The sequence below is a fragment of the Sturnira hondurensis genome, unplaced genomic scaffold (genome assembly GCF_014824575.4).
Source record: "Sturnira hondurensis isolate 20B ecotype Veracruz unplaced genomic scaffold, ASM1482457v3 Scaffold0006413, whole genome shotgun sequence".
Taxonomy (NCBI): domain Eukaryota; kingdom Metazoa; phylum Chordata; class Mammalia; order Chiroptera; family Phyllostomidae; genus Sturnira; species Sturnira hondurensis.
Window position 1 is genome coordinate 39,940,275 of NW_028079044.1, and position 27,522 is coordinate 39,967,796.

The 27,522-nt window shown below is 40.8% G+C and overlaps 1 protein-coding gene across 1 annotated transcript; it reads right to left on the reverse strand.

Moving 5' to 3' along the window:
- Positions 1-27,215, reverse strand: TNFRSF11B (TNF receptor superfamily member 11b). Its single transcript, XM_037048437.1, has 5 exons — positions 26,905-27,215; positions 8,037-8,406; positions 4,238-4,429; positions 2,380-2,604; positions 1-641 (listed from the first exon to the last, which is right to left on the reverse strand). The coding sequence occupies exons 1-5, from the start codon at positions 26,932-26,934 to the stop codon at positions 253-255; spliced, it is 1,206 nt and encodes a 401-aa protein (XP_036904332.1). The 5' UTR covers positions 26,935-27,215; the 3' UTR covers positions 1-252.
- Positions 27,216-27,522: the final 307 nt, after the last annotated feature.

Below are 27,522 nucleotides of genomic sequence, written 5' to 3' on the forward strand. Positions count from 1 at the left end.
TTGAATTACTGAAAGCAGTGATGAGGGAAAACAGGGTCAGTAGATATGGGGCCATATCTATCAGCTGGATAAACTATTTGGGGTTTCTTTCTCCACACCATAGTTTTTTTGTATGTGTGTGTGCCCTGGGGCCAAATCTAGTCCTTGGTGGTGGAAAGAAATCACTGTACCCCCTCACGGGCCTGAGAAACAGCTTAACTCATCCATCGGATCTGGTCCACGGTGAGGAAACAGCCGGATGACCATTCCTGGTTATAAGCAGCTTATTTTTACTGATTGGACCTGGTTCCCTATCATTTCTAAAAATAGCTTCTGATACAATCTGTACATGGTGAAGCTGTGAAGGAACCTGATGGTCTTTTTCAGACTCTGAGTGACCGTTTTGGGGAAGTGGTAGGTTTTCAGGTGCTTCAGTGCGTGCATCAGGCCCTTCAGAGTGTCCTGGTCGCCGTTCTTCGTTCTCCACAGGCTGAGCAGCTTCAGGACCTGCTCACTCGATTTGCACGCCTTCGTCGTTTTTTCAATGTCTTCTGGCGTGACTTTCTTTCCTGGCAAGCTCTCCATCAACCTGCGGAGCTGCTCGAAGGTCAGGTTTGCGTGGCCCATGTGCCTTTGCACGCTGTTTTCGCAGAGGTCGATATCTGCACAGAGGAAAAGCACAGAGAGAAATCCACATCACATTGGTTCTTCTAATGCCGCCCCATTAGGTACCTGAGGCAAAGGTTCTCCAAGTTTCGGAACTTGAGGGATGACCTTTGACTTCATTTGTTTGGAGGGAGGCTTAAGTGATGCCGGGTATTTCTGAGAACTACGATAAATATTACTTTGTGTTATTGTAAGATAATATGCTGTGTATTCTAGGTACCCAACAAAGCCCAGGGAGAAACCCTCATTTTGAATCTCTAGTAGAAAATTACAGGCACTTCATTCTCAGCTTTTCCAAAAACACTTTGGAGAAATTAAAACCTTAACATTTCAGAAAAACAGAAAGTATTCTAGTTAGTTATTTTGTAATATAAACTTTCATTAGTCAATATCTAACATATGTGCTATTTTACAAGAGTTAGTTGCTTCAAATGGTCTTTAATAAAGAGTACAAGAGGATTTACCACCACTGGGAAGAAAATTTAAAAACCGCATAACATGAGGCCCAGGGATGTGATGATAGACGAAGCCTAGAGAATATTTCTGTAATGAGCTAGGACATAAACATAAGAGGGAGTCACTAATGTTTCTATTAATGACATAAGTCATTTAGTATCTGAGCCCTAAGGCAAGTCAGTTCATCTTCCTGGGCTGAAATGTCCTCATTTATAAACTCAGGATTTGCTCCCTTCCGACTCCAACAGTCTCCGATTCTCTGCTTCCTTTTCTTTTGGCTTCAGGGCTAATTATACTTTCAAAGGATACATTTGCTTTGCCAAAGACAGGAGAAAAGTTTACTCCTTGCACAAGTGAATGCCTCCAGCTGCCAAAAATGTTAAGTCTCCCCAAATCTGTTGCCCTAGTTTCAGATGTTGGAGGATTTTATGGTAGTTTTAGGACTCATTTAACTCCAGTGGAGAGGAGAGTGAATTTCTCATTGACGTTGTCTGTGTTACAAAAAATCTCCCTCATTTTTTCTGGCATGTCCTCCCATTGCTAATTGACTTCAGAACTCTTTCCACTGTATAACCTAAATCTTGCAGTTCACACTGTATGGAATTTTCTTTTCCCTTTGGATTCTCTCATCATTCCCCGCCCCCCTCACACACACACACACATGCACACACACACACACTCACTTTCTAAAGGAGAATCTATAGAAAACTCTGAAACAAGAGAGTACTCAATTTTAACTAGCCTCTTTTTCTAAGAAGCTCAAACATTTTGCAGACCTTATCTCATTAATCCTTACAACATATGCTATTAAAATGGTAATTTTGAAATAGGCTGCCTTGCGAGGATTAATGAGAGGATATGTCTAAGACACTGGGAAGCTCTCCAGAGAGAACTGCCAAGTAAATACAACAGAGCTTCTTGGTGGAAATGCAAGGTAAGGTTCAAAATGGTTAAAGAACTTCTAGGAAGGCCAGAGGGGATGCTAATAAAACTGCTAAGGGATTTAGAGTCAACTTTCCTGAGGTCTACACCCTGCTCTAGAAATTCATTGTGGCTTCTATGTACACTCTGAAAAGACAGTTGGGTTGGGGGATGTGTAGGTGAAAATAGAACCCTGCATGATGGCTCTGAGAACAGCGTCCACACCACTGCTTCGTGAAAATGTTTTCATGGCAATGCTAATTCCAAACAGGAAATGTCGTCCACGCAACTAAATAAATCCATGATAAAAGGGTGTCTTTCATTTCCAACCGACTTGTCTATCTCAGGTTACCATACCTTGAATGATCTTCTTGACCATCTCCTGGTCTTTGTTTTGATGTTTCCATAACTTCAGCAGCTGAAAAGTCTGTTCCTGGGAGCTGTGTCGTCTTTTTATTCTCTCTACACTCTCTGCATTTACTTTGGTGCCAGGCAAATTGTCCACCAGGACGCTGAGCCAGTCGGGGGTAAACTTGGTAGGAACGGCAAACCTGAAGAACGCCTCCTCGCACAGGGTGACATCTAACGGAAGGTGGGAAACACCAAGATTTGCTCAACAATTGGAAGTTCACTATCCCGGCTACACACATCTTGGAGGTCTGCTGGCCAAAAGCCAAAATTTAAAGACCAACACAATTGAGCTTTCCAAGATAAGATGTGGTAAAATAAAAAATATGCATAAAACCAGGCTTCTCTTGGCTGCTCCTAGTGGTAGATTGCCAACCCAACTGGACTTCTGTCCTCTCTTATGTTCTTTTAGGGCCTTTGCGGGAGAAATTTTAATAAATATTTAATAAGAACATATTAGTGCTATAAATAAATTACAGCAAAAACTCTATGATTTAATGTAAATATTAACATTCTGTTAAAGGTATACCCGGTGCCCACAGGATACTCCAAGATCAGCGCCCAAACAGATCTAATCATTGCTTTGAAAGGAGCTTGGAGGTGCTCTGGGATAGTGTGCACTCTGGTTCACTATCCTGGGTACACACACAAACACATTGTTTACCTTTGGGAATGACAATAGATATCACTGTGTGAACATGCATTAAATGAGAAAATAGTCACACACAGGAAACATGTCATTCAGAAAAGAGGTGAGACGGCCTGCATGTCTGGGTAGGGTCAGTATATCCCAGGGAGTGAGAGTTTGTCTTTGCATTCACCAAGCCTGGCTCTGCCATTCACGCCCTTGGTTAAACTTGAGGAGCCTTAACAGTGTTTTTGTAAAGCCTATAGTAAGTGCTCAATGGATGACAAAGCCAAAATGTCACATGCATTAAAGAGAATGATAAAGTTAGAAGTTACTTTTCCTACTATCCCTTCATTTACTCCATTTTTCAGATGAGAAAGAAGAAAGGCTAAATAACCTATTTAGGATTTCAATGACACAGTGAAAAAATGTTGGGACTGGATTGGAAACTTAAATCTCCCAAATCACATTTCTAGGCTGCGTTCACGTCTGTGTAGTACAAAGAGGTGCTTGGGGAGAGTCAGGCTGGTTCACAATGCTGTTTAGCTGAATGCTAAAAGACAGACTATCGTCGGTGTGATGAGTCCTTGGTAGAAGGTGTAGGATGAGTGTCGTGGTGGAAGTGACAGGGTGAGGATCCTGATTTGATTAGTGGCCTCGCCAACATGGGATGCATTTGGATTACTTGAGCTCTAAGACAGCGACCCTTCCAGAATAAAGGGTTTAAAGCAAAAGGAACTTGGAACTCCTGTGTAATACACACAGCAATACTACAGGTAAAAAGCCAGTTTTACATTTCTAAATTGTTTTCAGTTTATGCTACTGTGCTTCTCGACACAATTTATACTTGGGTTAATAAGACAGGTATTCTTGAAAGTGATAAAGATACATAATAAAACATTTGCACTTTGGACTCTGCTAATTTGGCTTCAGACATAATCATGACACCACCCTTTTCTCCAGGAGTGAGATTTGATCCAAGTGTGAAAGGAGGAAAGTCAGAGTTTGGAGCATGACCTCTGAGAAAATGAGGGCTCTTTGAAGGACTTTGTGGCTTCAGCAGTGGTGCACAAAGAACAGTCTCAGAATGGAACGGCTGGTTAAAATCCAAGATGGGGAAAATACGAGTTTGACTCAGAAAGTGGCCAGAGGTGGCACAATTATTTGATTGATAATTACCTATTCCACATCTGTGAGTCAGTTCACTGTTTCCAGAACATTCGTTGTCATGCGTTGCATTTCCTTTCTGAGTCTGGAGGAGGCCGAACACACTGCAATTTGTGTGTTTTCTACAGGGTGCTTTTGAGGATGTCTCATTCGAGAAGAAGCCATCTGGACATCTTTTGCAAACCGTGTTTCGCTCCGGGGTCCCTACAGGAAATACCACACACTACTTAGCACGTTCTTCTGAAATGCGTTCACAGCAGAGACCCTCAACACAGTTTTAGAAAGACTTTTCACTTAGTTTTCAAGGCTGTTTTGCTACGTCTTTCCTATTGATGTTGTACCAAACTTCAGGCATTCTCATTTTTCACTTCATTAGACACAGAACAAAACTCTCCAGTTAGCCCCTTAGGCAGTCTCCCCTCCTAGCAATACGAACACAAGTTCGTTTTTTCTGTTGCCCACAAAACACTTCCAAATGCGAGAGGGAAGGAAAGAAGGGAGGGTGTTCATGAGTCCTGTGTGTGCTACAATGTCAATGGTGTTGCCACTATACCCTTCACACAATTTCCTGGAGAAGCATCAAGATCGATGTTGTGTAACTGCTGTGCTATCATTCTCCGAAGTCAGTGCGCACTGAACCGCGTCACTCAATTCTCATCCGTTCCTACTGAAGTTCTTTCTCTCCTGAATCCTACTTGTGAAGCAACTCATAAGTATGCTAACCTTGAGAGGTAAAAATTTACAGCATTACAATAAACTTTTGAAGGTGGCGATAAAATTGGCCGCTGACTCAAAAGTGTAAGCCTGCAGTTAAGCTACACAGTAAATGGAAGATGATATACCGTTTGCTTAAACTGTTGAGTTTTAAGAGTCTAGTCATTAAAATTTCAGGGAAGGGTGATTGCAAGGGCATTTATTTCATGGTGGAAAAATACTTGACAAATCTGGAGAAATCATTGGTAGACCAACTTGAACCAGACAACGACTAAAGGTGCCATTAAAAATAAATACCTTCAAACCCTGACTCTATTATTCATGGACGAATCAGATATTAGAGCACATTTGCATATGAAAATACCTCCACCTAGTGTAAGCTAGTTGAACAGATTTAGATTCCATCATTCGAAAGTAGCTTTTATAGGCCAATTCTGGTTTATGCAAGATAACAAATGCAAAGGGGACAAGTGAAAGCTACAGAAAGTTAGTAAACTTCAACTATTCAAAATGTGAACATCCCATCTCATTGTATCAAATCCAGGGGTGGGGGCGGGCGGGGAGCAAAATGGCTTGATTCTAGTTTCCTCTCCTGCTTCTTCAAAAGGGATTCTCAATGCACTGACCAGTAAAAATGAGGGAGGGCTGGCAGAAAAAAATGGGAGGTGGGCAACTCCTGGCAGGAACGCTCCGCATATTAAATGACACCTCCAGCTCTGCAGGGACTGATGTCTTAGGAACCAAATGACAAAGGGGAATATTTTTAAAAGTACTTTTTGACTAGATTCCTCTTTTTGAATGATATTCAACTCCACACCAAATCTTACAATATCCTAAGTGAAGATTCTTGGGCAGAGATTCCATGGTATTCTTTCATTGCTAATATTCTGGAAGTCAATGGACTTGAACACATGGATCCAAGTCTCCCTTTGCCAACCACCACATGTTCTGGAAAGCCAACCACACAAAGAAGAACTTGGCTTTATTCAAATGACATTGATGGATTGGGTCTTTGCATGTATCCCAATGAGAAAGTCATTGGTACAAGACATGACATTCTTTCAGGCAGCTTAGCCTTAAAAATTCTTTAACAAAAGAAATCCAAGAATGATAGAAATCAAGTTTCTTAGTGTCTTTGGAGACTTTATATAATGACTTTGCTGAGTAGGGCTTCCCTGTTTTATCATTGATAGAACTTTTTATAAAGAAAGGTTCATCCATATAAGTAAATGATTTTGCCCTATTAATATCAATGGAAACATAAAGACTATAATCTGTCAGACCACACGTTCAGTGTCATAATTATGAGAGGAATTCTGTTCTACAGTTGAGAACTTCACCATGCTAGTAGCCATAAGACAAAAGACTCTTACAACTAACAGAGTGACTAAAATATAAAGACAATCTGACTTCAAAAAAAAACAACAAAAAAGAATGATTATTAAATGCTTTTTAGAGTAACCTTGCATAGTGCTTCCTTCTCCTTGGATGAAATTCTCTTACTGTCCATGAGGAACTACCCTGTGGGTTTTCAGGGAGTGAGAGGTAAATAAACCCCACTGTGGTGCCACAAAAGGAAATATGCATCATTGTGCTGGTCCTCTGGCTACCAGGTCACTTCATTCTACAAGCAGCTTTCCATGCTTATGAGAGAAAAATCCTTGCATTTTCCATTCTTTTTCAAAACTTTCTAATCTCCAAGGAGCCTAGTCCCTTCATTAATTTTTTGCATATACAACTTACTGAATTGAATGAAGCAAATTTATTTTTGTTGGATGGGCATTTTCCTCCTACAACTTGGCTTAGCTTTTGGGTCCCAAAGTATCACCCAATAAAAACTAGGAAGTACCATCAATTTTTCCCTAACTACTCATACTCAAGGTGTTTTAAAGAACTCTCATGCAATTCGCCTCTACTGTGATTAATGTTACAAGATTCACAACGTAAGAAACAATAGATTTCAATGTTTGGATATGTTTGCTTTATACTTGTCATCTAATAATTTAGAACCCTATATATCTCAACTCCCGGAAGTTAAAATAGTTCTGAATAACTAGCATCCTCTAAACCAGCGGTTGTCAACAAGTGGCAATTGGCGATGTCTGGGGACACAGTTGGCTGTCACCACTGCAGGAGGAGCATGCAGGGGCAAGAGCAGGGAGGTTGCTAAACACTGCCCAATGCACGAGACAGCTGCCCACAAGAAGAATTATCCAGCCCCAAATGTTGGATAATTCAGGCTGAGAAATACTGCTTCAAACTGAGTAATCAGAATCTGTACTGATGACTACTTCCTCTAAAAAGCAAGTGATTTACTCTTAATTTTCCCAAGCTAAGAGACTGCATGGAAGCTTTGTGAATTTGGTAGGAAAATGTGGTTGCAGCTTTCAAAGATTCCGTGCTTACTGGCCTGAACCTATGCTGTTCAAAATGCAAAAAGAGAAAGCGCTTTGTCTGTAGACAAGTACCTATTCTTGGTTTAGCAATCTGCTTTGTCTAAGATAAAGAATAAGCTCATTGGTGAGATACTGCCATGGTCTTTATCTTTCCAGATACTAAACTCCCATGCCCAAGGAAGGATTGGCTTTATTTTTTAATAATGAAATCCATTTCCCTTAGCCATTCTCATTTTTTGAATAATTAATTATAACTGTTCATTGTTAGCACTCCAGAGTCTCATCACTATCAGCCTAATTACTCCCTTGGTATTAATTAAGATTCCTGATGTCTGTCAAAAAGGACCACAGTTTGAAGCTTTCCATGCTGAAGTGAAATATGGAGGTTTCTATCAGTTACAAACAGTGCAGCTCAGAGAGTGTCCCTTTTAAAAAAGCAATCCATCACGAATCTCATTAGAGAGCAATTTGCTGCATTTGAGATTTGTCACTAAATCACCTTAGAGCAGCAGAGTATTGCTCCGAGAAATAGTCATAAGGCCGCAATCCAGATGCACAGTATATACCTAGCAGGTTCTATTACCTTTGCAATTTGCTATTCTGTGATATCATCAGACAAAGGCTTTCCCTTAAACTTTCCCTATCACTTGACTTCCTATGATCCTAATGACTTTTGCGGCCTGTTGGAAACTGGTACATACCAGCGTGTAGCACTCCAAACCCAGGGGGACAGCTCCTGTGCTTCAGGCAGAACTCCACCTCGAGGTAGCGCCCTTCTTCACATTCACACACGCGGTTGTGGGTGCGATTGCACTCCTGCTTGACATACTGCAGCTCCTTGCACACTGGTGTGCAGTACAGACACTCATCACTGATGTGCCAGGTGTCTGTGTAGTAGTTGTCAGGACAAGGGGCACACACGGTCTTCCGCCTTGCCGTACAGTGCTGTTTTAAGTAGGTGCCAGGAGGACACTTGTCACACATCAGCTGGCGAGAGGTTTCTGGGTCACGATGAAGGTACTTCGAAGGAAATGTTTCCTGGGTGGTCCATTTAATGGTGATGTCCAGGAACTGGAAGAAGAAGGGCAATAGTGGCGTGTCAACACGGAAATAGGGTGGTTCCTCTGTGCAAAGACATCAAAGGGTCCTTTCTGAACTTCCTGCCTTCTGAGTGGCACCACAAAGGAAGTTCAGAGACTGTAGTTTTTGCCTCTATTAGCTTAATCTCAAAGACCAAGATGGTAATGGCAGTGAACCTCTATTAAGCAAATCCAGCTGAGATCACTGGAGCAGAAAGCTCCTCAGAAAAGAAATAATTATAGTTAGGTGCACCATTAAACAGCCCACATGGCCTCAAGGACACCATACCTCCCTGGACTTCAGGACTGTTTCCAGATGACTCCGTTGGGTGAGCTAGTGGTTTTCAGAAGAGCCATACCACACATTTTGATAAAAACGTAGATTCCTGCTGTCCACACCCCTAACATCCTGATTCCATAGGTATGGAATTGGGCTGGGGATTTAAGAAAAACGCTCACGGTCCATATGCAAAAATAATTGTAATGTTTATTCACTTGACAAATAGTTATTGAGCCCTTAATATGTGCCAGGTTCTGTTCTGGGCCACTGGGGGACAGTAGTGAATAAAACAGGCAAAGAACCCTTGCCTCTTATGGGGAAGTGAGAAAATAAATAACAAACTACAGGTAAATTATATGTTAGAAAAAAAGTGTTACACAAAGAAATGAGTGAGTAAAAGAGATGAAAACCATGGAGGTGCGGGGAGAGATCACAGCCCTTAAATGAGGGGGTCACAACAGCCATGATTAGGACCAGATGATTATCTCTATTACAGTCTACCCATTCTGACTTAGTAATTCCAAATGTGTAGTGAAGTCAAGATGTAGAGATGTGCGAAGTGTGATTCTATCAATAGTCACCCTGATTGTTCCAATATTCATTCTTCCCACAGATGAGCACTGTATGCCTACCAGGAATGTAGCAGGAATACACTGGCGAGTCAGGCATGATCCTTGTCTCTGTAAAGCTTGCAATCCACTGGAAAGAATCCTAGAATGCTAAGACTGATGTTTCCTTCAGAACATCACATGGCCCAGTCTTGTCTCTTATAGGTCAATGATGTCTAGAAAATTAAATGACCATCTTGCTTCAGAATAACTGGGAAAGACTTCAGAGAGCAGGCAGGGTTGAATAAGTATCCATAAATACAGCAGGAAGAAGTTTCTACAAAAACACAAAGGAGGAAGAGAAGGAGAAAAAAAAGGAAGGAGGAGAAGGAGGAGGAAGAGAAGATGGGGGGAGGGGAAGATGAAGGGGAAGGGGGAAAGGAAGAAGAAGGAGGAGGAGAAGACAGGAGATTTTGTGAGCAAGGGTGCTGCTTGGGAGGGCAGTTCTAACTAGGTATTCCATCTTGTATTCTAAATCTCAAAGGGTCTTCTATAGGGAGCATTGGAGTAGTTCTTCACACTAATTACAGGAAATACACGCTCAGAAGAAATAGTGTTATTTGTGCGTAGGGGGTGGTTTGTTTGGTTTTTATTATTTGCTTTTTGGGAAAGGGATCAGCAGTGACTATTTTCAGGCTTTGGGAAGGTGGCAGGCCAAACATAATAAATTTTTCCAAACTCTCTTCTTCGCAGAAATCAGGACATTTCACAGAAACCCCTTGACCTGGGAAAAGCATGCCAAGCTAGGAAAATAGCACTCCCTTGGCAATTAGGAGTGACAAAGGTAAAGATGGCCTTTTAAAATAAGCATTTGGGCATTTGAATCCAAGAAATTTCATTTACTTCTTATTGGAACACAGCAAGCATCAGGGCTGACTGGATCTGACGTGAGCTGGTAAACCGGGTGAAAAGGACAGAATATGCCCCATCGGGCCATGGACGTTTTATCCAAGAGAAATGTTCAGAGTGCTATGATTTGAAGGACTCCGAACCCACAAATGTAGAAGACAGGTGTTCTGGGGAAAATGTTCTTAAATTTCCCTGTGGTTCCTGATTGGATCAGTTGGACTGGGTGGACCTTAGGAGAAAGAAATGAACCAGAATTGGGTGAAAGTATCAGTTTGCTCAGAAATACATTAATCTATTCACTCAACACACATTTATTGAGTACCCACTGCTTACCAGGCACTGTAGAAGGTATTTAGCATATGGTGGTGCACAAAAAAAGATCTGTGCCTTCAAGGGCTCACCATTTAGTGAGGAGGCAGACAGCAGAAAAGAAATAAATAATTATGAGTAAAGATCAGTATTTTAAAAGAAACAAAACAAGATGAAATGATTTTCTTGCTTCTTGGTCATTTAACTATATTATGCTGTATCTTTCAAGGCCCTTTGTGTGATATTTTTTAAATCCTCAATTCTAGGAAATGAAAATTTTCCTCGTGCAATTTGCAAAGACTACGAAAGAAATGCTTTTTTCTCTTGATGTTTATTTCTGAAGGCTTTGTTGCTTTTAAGATGCTTGTCTCGCAGGCTATTGCTGAGTGAGCCCCCTCCTGGTGGGGCTAGCAGTCCCGAGACCTCCCTCAGCCCAACTTCCCATCATGCCCGCTTCCCCATTTCAGTGTGGTTCTGCCGTGTCCGATTATTTAGCATTACTCTGATCTCCCTTAGCAAGAAGTCATGAGAATGAGATGGGAAAACCCCCCACAAATACAAGATTGGACCAGAATGCTGAATCAATTTGTATTTTTCTAGGCAATTGGACATGACACTGTTGGTTTCCCGAAACCATGCTTTGGAAATTAGTTACCTTTTCTTCAAAATACAGGGAAGTTGAGGTGAAAGGCACAGAGAAAAATAAATAAATAAGGTGGACTTAAGGATTAGAGAGCAGTCATATTAGTGGAGACAATTTCTCCAAGGCCACTGCATAGAATTACCCTATATATTTAAAAAAATAGGAAAGCCTCGAGGAACTGAAGACTCATTCTCAGTAAGTTCCATTGGGCCTCTGTGTTTTATTTGAAAATTTTCCACTTTAGTGAAAGGACAGAACTCTATGTGGCCAAAATTGGATGTTTAGGTTTCAATCTCTGGTTAGCCCCAATTCCCACATAAAATTTCTGGAACCAGTTACTATACTGAGGATAGGCAAGATTAATAGAACTCTTCATCACTCTTTCTTACTTTCTTTTGCATTTCCTGGAAATTCAATAAAAAAGATGCCACAGGAAAACAGATCATCTAAAGATTGGCTTTGTCTCCTTTGCCTGCTGATAATATTTAAAACCTAATAAAAGCTCAAAACATTTCTTTCTGTGTGAATTGCATAACCACCGAGGAACATCTGCAAAAGCCAGGCCATGTGCATCGGTATGTTTGTGGAAGCGTAAAGAGGTCTTTGCAGAAGAGGGGACTGTTTTTGGTGTTTTATGCTTGACTTTAGGAGAAAACATTAAATGGAGTCTTCTCTCCAGTTTCCTTTCCTTCCCCATCCCATTCCCTACCCATCTGCCCTTGGGTGTGGACCACTTTTCCTCTAAGGGAACAGGAGTTCTCCAATCTGGTGCATCCCTCTAGTCCAGGAAGTCTTCCTGAAGCCCCCACCCCTCTTTTCTTGAAAGGACCATCAGGCTCCATCTCTAATGGTTGTGTTCTTCTTCTCTCCTTCCATGTTTAATGTTGGACAGTGTAAAAGAATTTTCTATCTCAGACCCAACCTCTTTCCTCACCTACCCAATGTCAGCAGATGACGGCAGTGTATGAAGGTGGTAGGTGGACTGAGTGAGTTATTCTCTAAAGCCTTTTCTACATCTCCCATTATCATATTCTGTGGTTTGATAGGGCTTAAGTAGTCAATGCATTTGGAAACCAATGTCTTGCTCTAGCCCCCTTCCTACCTCTTTTCTTCATTGCTTTATTTGTGAGAGTTCTTTTGATTGTGAAACTTTACCAACCTCCGCTTTTCAGATTGACCCATGCCTTTCCCGTCCTCTGTGAAGGCAGCTGATGAGACGGCGCCCTGCACTCTCGGCTCTGCCTTGTCCTCCAGCATGCTGCTCCCGTGTGCCCTCACCGCAGAGGCGGGGCAGGGCGGGGGGCGCACTTAACAAGTCCGGTGTGTGTTTGGTGCTGATTCTGCTTCTGTTCCTGGCATACATGTATCTGTAAATGCTGTAGTGTAACTATCATTAGGTAGTTCCACTAACTATTATGTAAACCACTCAACATGGGTGAAAAAAGTAACTTGTACTATATAAAATAAACAGAATGCTCTGAGGATGACTTGAGAAAGATGAGCTACAAAAATTAGAAAATATTTGTATTGAAAACCTGCCAGAAATTTGAGGGAGCTGAGACAATTATAAAAACAAAATGGCGAACACATCTAGAAAAATTATGTAGTCAATTAATTTCACAAATACCTTTAAATTCAACAAATGAATGAAGGGGCTATGCGTTGCAGATGTGGGTTTCATAAGAAAGGAGCCCCACGTTTGCAAACGCAGATTCCAAGAAAGTCCTTGGCCAGGTCTTAGCATATAGGTGATTAAGTATTTATTTAAATGTTTTAGGTCAAAATATGACATTTAAGAAATATGTGTATAACTTTTATTATTAAAAGATGTAACTAATTTTTCAGCTAATCCCCGAATTCTTCATTTTAATCATTCTGTGCCCAGCAGTAGACTAAAAAATAATCTGTATAATACTCTGCTTTGTGCCCACTTCGGGAGGTTTCACCATTATCATCCAGTCTCCACCAATTACAAAAGTGAGTCTTAGAATGACTAATTAACCATTCCAGGCCATAACATTAGTGGGGGCAGAATTCAAACCCAGAGGATGTGCCACGAAATACTATCTGTCCAAGTCCTTTAACATCTTCCAAATGCTCTCATTTCTGCTATGGCTTTCCTGCAGTCCGGAAGTAGCCCTGAAGTGCCGATTTTTCACTTAGACTCCAGAGTATAGGGTTAGGAGATCATGAAAGTTAGAAAATCAACCAAAGCCTTCTGAAGTCCAGGTGAACTGACATTGACTTCTCTTTCTTTGTGTTAAGACTGGCTCTTATCCAAAGCTACTGAGAAGGACATTTCTCAGATGAAAGGTGACTTGACTACAGCGTTCTGTTGGTGCTTGCTTCTTTCTAAAGAACAAAAGAAGAAAACACTTCCTCCAGCAAAGTTTATTTCTGCATTATGCAAAGCAGCCAGTCCCATACCGCTGGGCTTGCCCTGTGGCACGCAGAACCATGAGTGACCCAGTGGGTTTCCATTTATGGAAAATTCATTAAAAGGAGCCCACGCAAAGCTTGAAATAACTACTTGGTTTGGGAGTTCCTTTTGTGATCCTTCGTCATGATCTTTGCCGCAGAAAACTATTTGAGGACTATCCAGAATTAGGTAAGCTGGTCAGTTTGGAAACCAAGACATTTTATAGTTCATCTTGGCCAAGAAAGGAAACCTTCAGGATATATGAGTATATCAGGGCGAGTTTCCTAAAGAGCTCTTTTAGTATGAGCTAGAAAGCTTATTTTTTTAAAAAAAAATAACTTTTTCCAATAATTTTATCAAAGCCTGGTACATAATGAAATGGAACATTTTAAATAAGTTTATGAGATAAAGCAGTATTTGTTGTGAGTAGCTTTGGGCTACATCTGTAAAGCTTTATTCACTCACTCATTCATTCTTTCATTCTTCATTCATTTGAGTGTCTAACAATATAAGTCAATTCTTTTTTTCCTATGGAGGTTTGTTTATTTGATTTTTTATAGTCTTGTAGTGTTGTAGTTCCTTTGCACTTTTTTCCATTCCTTAAATAGCTCGTTTATTCATTCATCTCCAAACACTTATTGAAACAATTTCTATGCTCTGGAAACACTGCTAAGCGATGGAGTTGAATAAGTTAATGTTCCTGTTTCACATGAGCATTCATCTAAAAGCCTAGCCTGATGGAAAACAGTCATAAATCACTGCAAAACAATTGGCTGCAGAGGAAAGGAGAAAGGGAATCAAGAAAAGTCTTAACAGAGAAACAGGTCTGAAATGAGGAGAGGCTGAAGTCAGACACTAGTAGTGAGGAGAGGAAGGGGTGGATAGGATCTGTTATTGGCTGTCTGCAATGGGGGGAGGGTTAGAAAGAGCAATTGAAGAACATGCCCATGAATCCTAACTGTTAAGTATGTGGTATTGCCATTAATTAGTGACAAAAGAGAGAGGAGATGATTATGAAGAAAGACAATGAGTTTAGTTTCAAATATATCCCACCCATGAGACTCAAATGGAAATAGGTATGGGACTCAGGACAGAAAGCAGCTAAGGGTGCAGCTTTTGAGTTATATGCACATAAATGACTCCGGGAAAAAAAGAGATCAGATGGCATTCCGCAATGATATTGTACACAAGCCAAAAGTACAAAACTGTTCATCCTTGGGACTTAAAAACATTTACAGGATGGGATGAAAAGAGAAGGTTAAAAAAGTAGGAATATCACAGGGAGTTTCAAGAATACTAAATGGAAAATGAATAACTTAAAAAGTACACAGCATGGCAATTAATTAGACCAACGTGAATTGACAAGAGCACTCTCAGCGTGGCACCTGCATTTAGAATATGCAACCCAGGGATCCAAATTCAGGTGGACCTCCAGGTTAGTAACCTGGGTGACTCTCGCCGCTAAAATGAGAATATCTCACCTCTAAAGCAAGAATAATCCTCTAACAGGAGAATATCCTTGTACCAGTGTTATATTTTAGATGAGTTAAAAGACACAAGTGAACTTAAAATAAGATCCCAGACAAGTATGGAGCATTAATAGGCTAATTACACAGGATATGAGAAACAGGAGACATTTTGAATCAGACTCATTCCTGGAGATATTTTCCAGTTTCCTGCCCCATAAGATGTACCACTCCTAAAATGTGCCATAAGTGGATTATCTGCAGTGGTCTTAACTGTTTCCAGAAAAACCATCTCTGAATTGTTTTCAAAATCAGTTTCTGTGTCTCCAACTGGTGGCATTTTCTTGGTCTGGGTGAAATGTTTCAGGGTAGTTCCATGGGTTTCCTCCGCAGGCCTTAACAGAAAAGTATTTGTCTCCATAGTCCTTAAATGCTTAACATAGTGTCTTACACATAGCAAGTATTCCACGTAGCTAATTTAATTTTATTCAGTCCAATAGACATAGTGAGTGAACATCTACTATGTGTAACTGGGATTATTGATGATTATATAGATGCAGATAAATACCCACATGTAAGGGATAAGTTTGCACAGACAAGCACAAAATCTGTCATTTTCTCATCTGTAAAATGATAGTGATGACAATTTGCCTAAAGGGACATGTTTTGAAAGGCATCCTCCATTTCTGCCTGAACTGTCCTGTTTGCACTTAACCTCCATTCTGCAGGTCAGTGTGTGAAAAAAGCACACAGTCCACTGGGGAGATTCATCTGCCGCTGCCAGCTCCCTACGTGAGGGTCCACCACCCCTTCATAAATTTCACAACAGCCAGTTGTTTGGCGGAGGATCACGTCCACAGCAGAAGAATTAAATCCATCCATCTATACAGAACTGATTGGCTGCCAACCGCTTTTGCTCAGCAAACAGGGGCGAGAAAATACAAGCAATTATGATTAATTAGATGAATCACTGGGCCAAATTCTACACTATTTTGCTTCCCTTGGGGCTGAAGAACTGTCTACAAGTAAAACTTAACATTAAATGTGTTGGGGTTTTTTTTGTTTTGTTTTATTTTTTGCTTTCACTGGGCTGGTGTGGCTCTGTGGGTTGGGCAACATCCTGCAAACCAAAAGCCTGCTGGTTGGTTGAATTCCAGGTCGGGGCACATGCCTGGGCTGCAGATTGGAGCAGCCGATCGATATTTCTCTCTCACATTGACGCTCCTCTCCCCCTCTCTCTCTCTCCCTTCCCCTGTCTCTCAAAATATAATAATAATAATAAATGGATTTTTTGGGTTCCCTTCAGACTTTCCTTTAGTTGTTTGAAGGCTTTAAATTAATTAGCAGTAGCTTGTTTAATTCTGAAAACAACCAGAATTGTCAGGGCAGATTTGTTTATGATGCCTCTGGCGCTTCAAAGGAGTGTTACAGACAATTCACATTTGGCAGATTAATAAATACAGGGGAAAACAATTTCTCAAAGAAAAAACTTGTAATGCAGGTAAACGCTTAAAACTGTCCAAGGAATATACATGGAAATCTCACACATTTTGGCTCCCAGATCTTAATATTTCTTCTCTTGGGCTTCTGTTAATCCCCCGATTTGAGATATAACATCAGTTATAAAAACTGCAATGCAACAGGAGGGCTGCTTGTGATTTTCCTTATCATTGTGTCCATTCAGGCACACTTGACAGGCACACGGCAGGATCTAGTTTCTCATCTATAGACCCTGGCATTTGGGGCCCAGAATTGGCAACCCGCTTAGTATGTGGAAAGTTTTTAAGATCACTTTTTTAAATTCCATTTTATTTCTACAGTGTTTTCCTTTGAAGATAGTACATGGCTCATATCATATTAAGAATCTCATTTGGTTGCTAATGACCTGGATGAAGCTCAATCAACATATGGTCCAGGGCAGCTGGTGAAAGTTAGAAAAGAAAAACCATGGTGGTTATGAAATGGAATAGAAACTAGAAGTAGAAATGAAATAAAACAGCGTCTTAGTTGAACATGCGGACGCTTGCTATGTGCCTACAGCCTATAAAACACCGTACTAGAAACCCTGTGTGGTCTGGTAAATAATCACAGCTTAGTATATTACAATATTATTATACAGTGGATTCTAGACTAAGCTCTCTCTTTGCTTACTATTATCATCCATTCCCTCCAACCATCTTTAAGGAAATAGGATTATCCCCATTTTATAGACGAAAACATTGACTCCCAGAGAAGGTAAGTAACTTGGCACAGACCACAGAGCTAGTGCACACTCTAGCCAGGATTCAAATCCACTCCTGCGTGAATCTAAGCCTTTAACAACCGATTCTTCTTTCTAGGGACTTACAGTCTTATGACGGAGATAGGCACATAAATGATCAACTACAATCTTTCTATCTGTCTATCTGCCTAGAATAAAAAAGGGGGGTTATGTAATAAGCCAGACAAGATCAGGGGGCTACTCGGCAAACCTGATAAGCTGAGTGACCAAAAGTAACCATAAAGGATGATCTGATCATAAATTCCTGACTGGGCAGGTCATGGCGGGTAGTCACATTCCAGGCTCATAGCTTCCTTAGCAAAGGTCAGTCTTGACATTTGAGACCCTGTCCATGTTCCTATGCATCAAGGATAATGAACCATTGAAATGTCAGAGTAATTTTCTCTTCTAGATTCCTGAAAGGCACAACTGCAGACACCACAGCAAGAGACCACAGAAGCCCTCACTGTTATCGACAAGATAATGGGTACCACCTCTGTGTGCCGTGTTAATTATCACCTAGCCTGTAGCCACCTGGGTAAAAGAAGCACCTGCTTCTCCACTGCGCTCCTTGTCCAGTCCTGGAGACTTCCCTGCTTTGCTTTCCCTCGCTTCCTTAATGTATCACCAATGGATTTCACGAGTCTTCTTTTTGTTTTCCCCCTTGATTCTAAACATGTAAAAGGACTGTAAAACTTCCCTTCTCTAGAGCAGTTTCTCAGTTCTTTGAGAGTTTGCTTCTAGGCACATCCTCAAAATTTTGGCTCAGTTAAACTCTTTTCTATAGGCTAGCCGTTCTTCTAGTCACACTGTGCGTGAAGCAGCAGCTTCTCAGTAACCCACCCCCTTGAATCTGCTCCTTCCTTTTCTGCCTTACTCGTCTTTCTTGCTTCCCCTCTTGCTTCCCTAGGATTGCACTTTCTAATAACGTATTAAAATGTTAAGTGTTTGCCTCATGCTCTGTTCCCGAAGGAATCTGGCTTAAAACTCATTTCCAATAAAGAGGCCCAGGCATTTAATTTCAGCACAAACAAGAAAAAAACCATGGTGACCCCCTGGAGCCATAGGAGGGAAAGGAACAGAAATTACATTGGCTTCATCTTGCCCACAGTTTTGGCCCTCTTAATCCTGTCCTGGGGCATTCTTAACCCCAGCTGAGAGGAGAGCTCTGGGTTGAAGGAACCCACAGAGGCTTAGCTCTGATTCACGGGTATTTTTCACTGGACTCAATAACTATTAGATCTAAGCTCCTACAGGGCAGAAAAAATTTCTCAGCCAGGTAACCAACATTATGGAAAATTACTCGGTTTTCTTGTCTGTAAAATAGATACTCATCTCTGCATGATAGGATTTTTGTGCAAATTAAGTGAATCAGAGGGTGAGACTTTCATACAGAATACATACTCTAAGAATGGTGTCTTTCTGTTCTATGGTTTCCTCCTTTTGGCTTAGCTGAAGTGGGTAGGAGTTGTCTCAGTGAAAGACGAAGATGAGTCGTCCTATACAAAGGAAGGGTCCGTTGGAATCCATGAAAAGAAAAAGACACGATCCCTTGTTTGCTTACTCGCACACAATAGGGTGTTTGATGTAGAGTCGCCTGTTGCATATGTTTGCCTTCCCATTTTAAAGTCCAGCTAAGCCTCGAAGTAATCTCAAAATTTTGAATTTTCAGCATCAGAAGAGGTTCTTGTAGGGGTCCTACTAACAATGCCTGTGGCGGAAAAGGAGTTGAAATTGATAACCTGAAACCACTGATTTTGGTCATTGGTGATTTTAAGTGCGTTTGCTGTTCCTGCCCCTCAAAGAGATAGGACGGGTGTTTGGCTACTGCATTAGTCAGGACTGGCTGGGTTTTATGCTGCGCTAACAACTTCAAAATCTCAGGGGCTTCAATAGAACAAAGGTGTGCTTCTCAGTCATGCTCCATCCCTACTGGGTCCCCTGAAGGCTGTTAGCACCATCCTGTGTCCAGGACCTGGATGATATAACAACTAGTATCTGGAACATGGCTGGCTAGTTGTGGAGGCGGGAAAGAGGAACGAAATGTTGGGGGGATCATATATGGGCAATTAAATGCTCTGATCTAAAAGAGACTTGTTGGCCAGAACTATTCATACCGTACCACCCTCTACCTCCCCCAGAAGAAGGTGAGGAGGTATATATAGTCTTACCAAGTTTCTAGCAGGGAGAAGAAGTAAAGACAATTTACAAAGAGCATTAACAACTACATCACTGCTCAATGAACATCATTCCTAATTTTGATGACCTTTCTTTTAGCACATTCGGGTTGATGTTTTCCCCACTGGGCAGTAAAATCAGAGACAGGCAGCAGAGAGTGCCGGGGCGGGGGTCCTGCCTGCCAGCCAGGTGGAGTGGTCCAGGGTAGCAGTTGATGGTCATGTTAACCTGTCTGAAGGTCTGACATTTATTCTAAAGAGAGGTACACAATTGTCCAGTACTTCCTCCTCGTGAATGCAAACTCAAAAAATTCTGCTCAGTGAGAATAAGGAGATTGCTAGTGACCTTAATTACACTTTTTCAGTAAGTGCTGAGGGGAGGTCTTGGACCTGGCTTCTAACTAAATGGAATATAGAAAATAGGCACATTGATGGCTTCTCTGCCTACTAGTGAAGGACAACAAGAACTTCAGAACGGAAAAATGGTTTTTAGTTTAAAAAAATCTCTGATCTTAAAACCGACTTCTGCTACCTAAATTAGGTGACATTTCAAATGACGCTTTCTTTTGTGATCTCATTGACTTCAACAGAATTGCTTGTATGTGAAACCACCTGGGCAGAAGACACTTTGACCACTGCAATGAAATCGATTTTTTAAATTTTTTTATTTATTTATATTTAGAGGGGAAGGGAAGGAGAGAAGGAGAGAAATATCGATGTATGGCTGCCTCTCGTGAGTCCCCCACCGGGAACTGGCCTGCAACCCCAGGCATGTGCCCTGATGGAATCGAACTGAGATTGTGTGGTTTGCAGGCCCACGCTCAATCCACTGAGCTACACCAGCCAGGGCAAATAGATTTTTTTAAGAAAACATTTCTTTAGGGATAATTTTGATTTAAGTATTTATTCTAGAACATTAATATTAAATAAAGATTTAAGTATTTAAATGCAGATAGTCATTTAAATGAGTCAATTTGATTTTTGCACATTTGGAATATTAAATAGAACACAGTATAATCAATCATTTTTTAAATTCACTTTTTCAATGACAGTGCTTAAACCGGAAAAAGCCTTCCACATACACCTGTTTTAACACCCTTATTTAGAGATGAGTAACGTAAGACCACAGGAAGTGGAATCATGGACTAGACCTTAGAGTCTATAGCAAAACTGAGAAATTCTATTTCTCACCCCTTATCTGCTATTATAGAAGTCTCATTGTCAGTATGTCCCACAATTGAATATCTAAATTACATTTCTTTTGGTGGCTGTGGTGGCAATTAATGGTAGGGAGGACTTCCTAAGGAATACAGTCCTGATATCTATTTTTTCTCAGGATAAAAGAACTTTTTTTCTGGACAAAGTACCATTACTATGTGGCAAAGGAATTGAGATTTTTGGATCAAAGACCAGAGAAGAAAATTGAATTTACCAAAGGCAGTCACAAAGCTTGGATGAATTACCTTCTTGCTTTAAACCTAAATTCATCTTGACACCTGTTTTTCTATTTTAGAGTTGATTATTTAAGAGGCACTTACAGAAAATGCTTCCAAGGCACAGACTAAATTGAAGTGAAAATCCTAAGGCTATTCTTTTTACTTTTATAGAAGATGCTTCAAGGAAATTAAACAATGTTAAAACCAGTATTAAAACTATAATTTTAAAGAGAGAATTTTTTAAAATCACAATAAGAGGTAATAAATCAAGCCCATTAGGAGCAGAATACTTTTTTTTTTGGAAGAGCTTCATGAATGGCATTGCATTTTCCATCTGTGTCTTCTATCCATTTATGGTCAGGCTGATTCAAGTGCTTTTGTGAAATTGGGGTGAAAAAATTCTACCCAATACTGGGAAAGTGACGTCACCTCGTCATTGGGAACAACACATTTTAGTGTGTCTGCAAAGGCTTCTGGACTTTGAAACATTAATTTAAAGAGACCAGGTAACTGTGAGAGGGAGCAGGTACCACATAGCTTCTTACCTAATGTGTTGTAACACTATTCTTATCCCTTACAACTGTCTAAAAGAACTCTTTTTTTAGACATTCTATGCTAGTTACCCCAAAATATTCTGTGGTGGTGAGTTCCAAAAACTAATTACATGTCACACAAAAATACTGTCCTTGTATCTATTTCAAGTTGGCCATACCTCACTCTTTCTTCTTGCACAGATAGTTTACAGATGTTGCTAGGATTTCCGATCCACTAGTTCCTGCTATTGTGGGTTGCTAAGTTTTATTTTGATCTTTGTTTTCTTTTCTAAACATGGCTGCCATTATTGTTTGTTTATATTTGCATTTTGTTTACCGGACTATCAGTATCAGAAACGTGCCCTGGACCTGCTTCCTTCTCTCCTCCCTTGCCACGTGAAATCATCCTTCCCCTGATTTTAAAAACCTGCTCTATGCTGATAACCTAGATTTTTTATCTACAGCTCAGGCTCCTACTGAGCTTCAATTTTTCAGAACTCCAAATGCCTCCTGGATATCTCTATTGGCACATTTTACAAACATATAAAATGTATTAAAGCCAAAAATGAGCATGTCATACCTGAATCAACTAGGTGGGACGGTCAAAACCAAGTTCAACTGAGCTTGGGCAGCACCTCCAAGGGTCAATATATGAACCCAGTTTTTTTTCCCTTGAGAATGAGCCTTCATGAACTTAATAGAAAAAATGTACGAAAGAATATTTAAATGTTGGTCAGGCGGGTGGACTGTTATAGTCATATCTTGAAAAAGGTCAAAGCCAACATTAGAATGTTAGGTCTCTGACAATGAGCTAAATTTTGTTGGAACATCCATGGAAATTGCTGGTAGATTACACAACACACTAACCAATCTCACCATAGCTCCTTTGACTCAGCAAACACCCCTTTAGTGTCAGCCACTGTGGAGACCTGAGGGGCACAAATATGAAGAGGATGGAGACCTATCTTTGCAAAGAGCCTATATTTTGTTCGCTATGAGAATGGTGCTATCCTCTGGAAGTTCTAGAAATTTGCAGGGGATTTCTGTTGTCAGAAGGACTGTGTTCCGCTAGGTGTCCTCAATGTTCAAGAATAAGCCCATATTCTACACACTTTCAAATGTCCCGTTGACAACCGATACAAGTAAAAAGCCTATTGACCATTATCTGAACCTAAATTTTAACATTTCATATAGGCACAAAGTGGTTTGTGTGTGGTTTTTCACATACTGGATTTTTCAAGAACTCAAAAGCATAAATTTTGATAGAAGTTTGTACTTGTTTTTGTTTAAAACTTTAGCAAGATTTCTTTACCATTTCAGCAAATCATAGCACCAAAGCCCACACCGATCATACCTCTGTGCCCCAATGGGACTCACGTGCTCCAATCTTTGTTCGTAACTGTACATTCGTGACAGTCGTACGCAAAGCTGTCAACATATCACTATTTCATTGTGTGTTTTAGTGAAGCTTACTTTATTATAAATTACTATCTTTTTATTTCTCCTTTGTAACCTAGTTATACATGCATTGACTTTTTAAAAGTATGTATGTAGGTACAGTATATGGACTCTAAATTTCATTTCAGGAGCGCAAGGGAGTTGCTACAAAGGATTTACTTTACAAGTGCTCACAAGAAGTCTGATATGATTGAGAACCACTGCCCTACAAGGGAAAACACACAATTTCACTGCCAATTTGGGCATCTCTGCTCTATAGTAATAACATAAGGAACAGTCAAGCATCATTAGTCAAGGTCTTGACTAATTTTTTTTTCAATCTACTTAACAGTATTGGGGGGGGGCGGCTACAAAGAAGAAACTCAAGCTACATGAAATGCTATTGGTTAATGAGATGCTAATGGGAATAATGCTTTTCACAGAAAGCTTTCTGAAAAGGGAACATGCAGATGGAGGGCTGAGGATTGCTTAAAGCAGAAACCCAGTAGGCAGGTCAGTGACGAGGAGGGCAAGAAGACTTGGGTGTGGGTCTGGTGTCTCTTTGATAGTCACCTCCACAACCCCCCTTCTAGACTCAAGTGGACAAAACATCTGGCAAGGAAAGCCTTCTTCCCAACCCACGGGCTATGACAACTGTGTTTTAAGCCTAAGAAGTAAAATTAAAGACCACATTGAAATTCGGAATTGTGCTGAAGGTTTCTAGGCAACAGAGGCCAGGAAGGTTGCTAGGGACAGGGATCGGGCTGTTTGGGACTGTGTATATAGGTCAGATCCTTCTAGAAACTTTACAGTGATCATTCTTTTGAAATAAACAAACAAACCAAAGGGCTAGTGCAATATGCACGCTCAACCATAGGGGTTGGAGGAGGAATAAAAACCAAAGTAAACAATAAGACAACCATTCAGGCAAGTTGTTCTGAGAACAAGCACCTTCGACCCCCTACCCCTTCTCCTGCCTCCACCAAGTTCTGGTATCATAGTATCTAGTATCTAGTATCTAGTATCATAACATTAACTCAGAGCTTAGCATAGAGAAGGCCAATGGATGGCTCTGGCACTTACGATGGAAAGTTTCAGCCACCCAGTTAAAATCTAAGCCAAGGCCAGGACATTCTCAGTGTATCAGGCATTCCCTGGGGCAACCAGGAAAGAAATGACTTGCTGATGTGACTGCCTCACCTTGCTGTGGTTTATTCTATTGGTGAGCATTCCAGAAAGTCCAGAACCATGGCATCAATCTCAGGGATCACACTCCATCACTGCTTGCCCACCAGCATACCCTCTGCTCTCATAAAAGGGTCTAGAACTTTACTGCACCACTGAATTTTATTTCTCCCCCTTCTTAGGTTTCAGGACACCTTGATTTTATCTCTAACAATGAAACATTCTACTCCTCTTTCAAGGTATTAGTGAGTGGTCCTTTCTTCTTCAGAGCATCACCAGCACTTTGTATACATAATCCACTTGTTTCTAGATTATCTCACAGTTATCTGTGAGTATAATTCTAGAGGCCAGGATAAAGCTGAAACTTTATGTGGTTCTAGCGTGTGTGCATACCATTGTCTCTATTTTCGAGAAGAGAAAATGAAAACTCATAAGAGAGGTAACTTGCCCACCATACTCTATCAAATGCCCACAGATATTTTACTTTGGTCCCCCTGCTAACCACTGCACAGCAGCTTCCCTTATAAGTCCTAGAGGGCAGTGTCTTTTATATTCCCAGATCTCCCAGCACTCGCTCACTTGTTACTCTCATTACCTGTACAATCATTTGTCCACTATCTGCTTCTCCGTTAAGCTGTGAGGTCCATGGGCACATGGAATAGTGTCCATCTTGTTTTCCCCTCATCTCTACTGCCCAGTGAGAAGAAGTATTAAATACCTGTAATGCTTCCAGTTCCTAGAACTACACTTCAGTATTTGAAAAAGGACAGTTGGCTCTTTATGCGTAAGTACGCAGTGTCTATTTCCAATCATTTAGGACATAAAGTCAATCTCAGAAAGTACAGAGAGGGAAGGAGAAATCTTTTCTATTTAATTTACTATGTTTATGATGCTAAGTTTTCTCTTTTGATAATGCCATATCATCTATAATTAGTATTATCTACATAAATATCTATCTTCCTATAAAGACCATATGTCAAAGCACTTGTCTATTATTTAGAAACACATTATTAGANAAGGACAGTTGGCTCTTTATGCGTAAGTACACAGTGTCCATTTCCAATCATTTAGGACATAAAGTCAATCTCAGAAAGTACAGAGAGGGAAGGAGAAATCTTTTCTATTTAATTTACTATGTTTATGATGCTAAGTTTTCTCTTTTGATAATGCCATATCATCTATAATTAGTATTATCTACATAAATATCTATCTTCCTATAAAGACCATATGTCAAAGCACTTGTCTATTATTTAGAAACACATTATTAGATACTTATATTATTTAGTGGACATTCTGAAATTTAAGTCATTGAGAATACGCACATCATTAATTAACTCTAACAGGATATTAAAGGCTAGGAAGAATGAAAGTGTCCCATGTTACTAGCAGGGTTACTTATACCAGCCAGAAAGTAGAATAACTAAATCAATGGTGGTGTGCCCATGCAGTGGAATACTATACAGCAGTAAAAATGGACAAACTACTGTACATCCCACAATGAAAATGATCTTAACAATAAAACTAAGGGAAAATAGTGAGGCACAAAAATGTGTGTAAAATCCATTTGCACAGAGTTCAAATAAAAGCAAAATTCATGTATGGTCTTAGAAATCAATCAGAATATTGATTTCTATCAACAGAGAGAAAGACCAGGAAGCTTCTGGGGTGCTGGTAATATAGTGTTGCTTGATCAGGGTGCTGGCTCACAAGTGATCTCTTTGAAAAACTTCATTAGGTGTTATGATATTTATATCTATCTACATGGAAGTAGGTAAAATTAGCATACTTATATGTGGACTGTGGACCAACCTACCTTTTCTTTAGTGAATTTGCTATTTATTTAGTTAGTTTATGTATCCCAGAAACTAACTGGAAGACTCCTAGCCTTGCATTCACCGTGGGTTGGATATTAAAGTTCAAGCATTTACTCCAACACTTCAAAGCAATATGTGGCTTAAATATGGATTTTCCTATCCTTTTGTGAATGTCTGATCCATATCTCAATCTATTCCTCACTTTAGTGACATAAAGGAAATAAGTCACTGGTCACAGAACAATCTTCAAACTTTATTCATTTAGTTGGCCCAGTATCTGTTTTTTTAAAAGGAGCTAAACCAAATCACAGGGATTCCATTTTTCTCCAAATAATATATTAAAAAGAACTTTTAGAACTATGCAGTGCTCAGTTTCAATTATTTAAATGTATTTTAGAGCATAATTAACATTAGCCCACCGATATTTTCCCCATTTTACTGGCATTTAGAACTGGAATGAATCATCTAATAATAAAATGTTATTAAAATGTTAAATTGCACAGTTAAGAAGTGTGTGTGAGTGCATGATCTTTTTTCTCTTATGCTAATCATTCAAAATTGCCCATAACATTTGCTTAAGTGGAGAATGAGCCTAATGCTGTATCTATCATATAACTGTATCCAAAGTTTATTCTAATTATAATAGTTTTAAAAAGACTGACATCTCCTTCCCACTTACTCTGATTCTAAGGGACTACTTCATTGCTAATGATGATAATGGCCAAGTTGGCTAAGCAAAGATGGTATGAACTATATCAGGGCGTTAATTATCTGAGATGAAGAATTATCTGAGATAAAATAGAAAAAAATCATTCTCACTGGAAAGGTCTACAGCTCCTCTCTTCTGTAGAAACCCAGCAGGAACTTTCCAGTGTAAGGGGGCACCCTAGGAGAAGCAATGTAGCTTGAAAGGTCTCCTGTTCCAAACTGACCCTAAATCTCTCCAGGGAGGGGAGCGAGTTGAGCTTTGTCCCCATCCATCAGCGGGGAGGTCCGGCGGCCTCGCCCGGAGGCAGGCTGCCTCTCCAGGCGCGGGGGGCGCAAGCACCCGCTTCCCCAGGGCCAGGGACTTACCACGAGCGCGCAGCACAACACCTTGTTCATTGTGGTCCCGGGAAACCTCAGACGCTGGGAGGAGGCGGCAGCGGCGGGCGAGGGCTTCGGTGCGTCTCCGCAGCCCGTGCAGTCACCACGTTATATATAGTGTTGCAACAGGAAGTACCCGCTGCGCTTTGATCATTTATTCCCTATCTGGACCAAACTTTGCACCTTTTTTAGGAAGCTTGGGAAGGGAGTGGTGGGGGTGGGAGGTGAATACCAGTAGGAAAAGCTCCGGGATTAACTCTTTCAGAGCCAGGACAGGAAATAAAATCTGCACAGATAGACAGGGAGGGGTGGGACGGGGATGTCTGGTTTCTGGGAGTGTGTGTTGGGGCGGGGCAGGGGGGGAAGCCCTCGGGGGCTGCGGAACAAGGCACTCTTTCTCCGCTAGGCTCTGAGGTTTCCAGGCCCCTTCCTGCCAGCGGGCGGCCTCCTGGCGGCCTCCTGGCTGCCTCCCGGCTGCTGCCGCTGGCGGAGGGAGGGATGGTCGCTCCTCCACCCTGATAGCCCCATTCAGCCAAGACCCGGGCTCAGCCTGGAGTTAGTCCCAGACACTTTATGCCCCCCTTGTCCCGACCCCTTCTCCACCGG

Bases quoted from the DNA above. Each gene is read 5' to 3' on its own strand.
- TNFRSF11B (XM_037048437.1), bottom strand. From the start codon at position 26,934: ATGAACAAGGTGTTGTGCTGCGCGCTCGTG. The intron at 4,430-8,036 runs GTATGTACCAGT...TATTTCCTGTAG, and splicing joins GTTTGGAGTGCTACACGCTG to GGACCCCGGAGCGAAACACG. The intron at 642-2,379 runs GTATGGTAACCT...TCCTCTGTGCAG, and splicing joins GGTCAAGAAGATCATTCAAG to ATATCGACCTCTGCGAAAAC.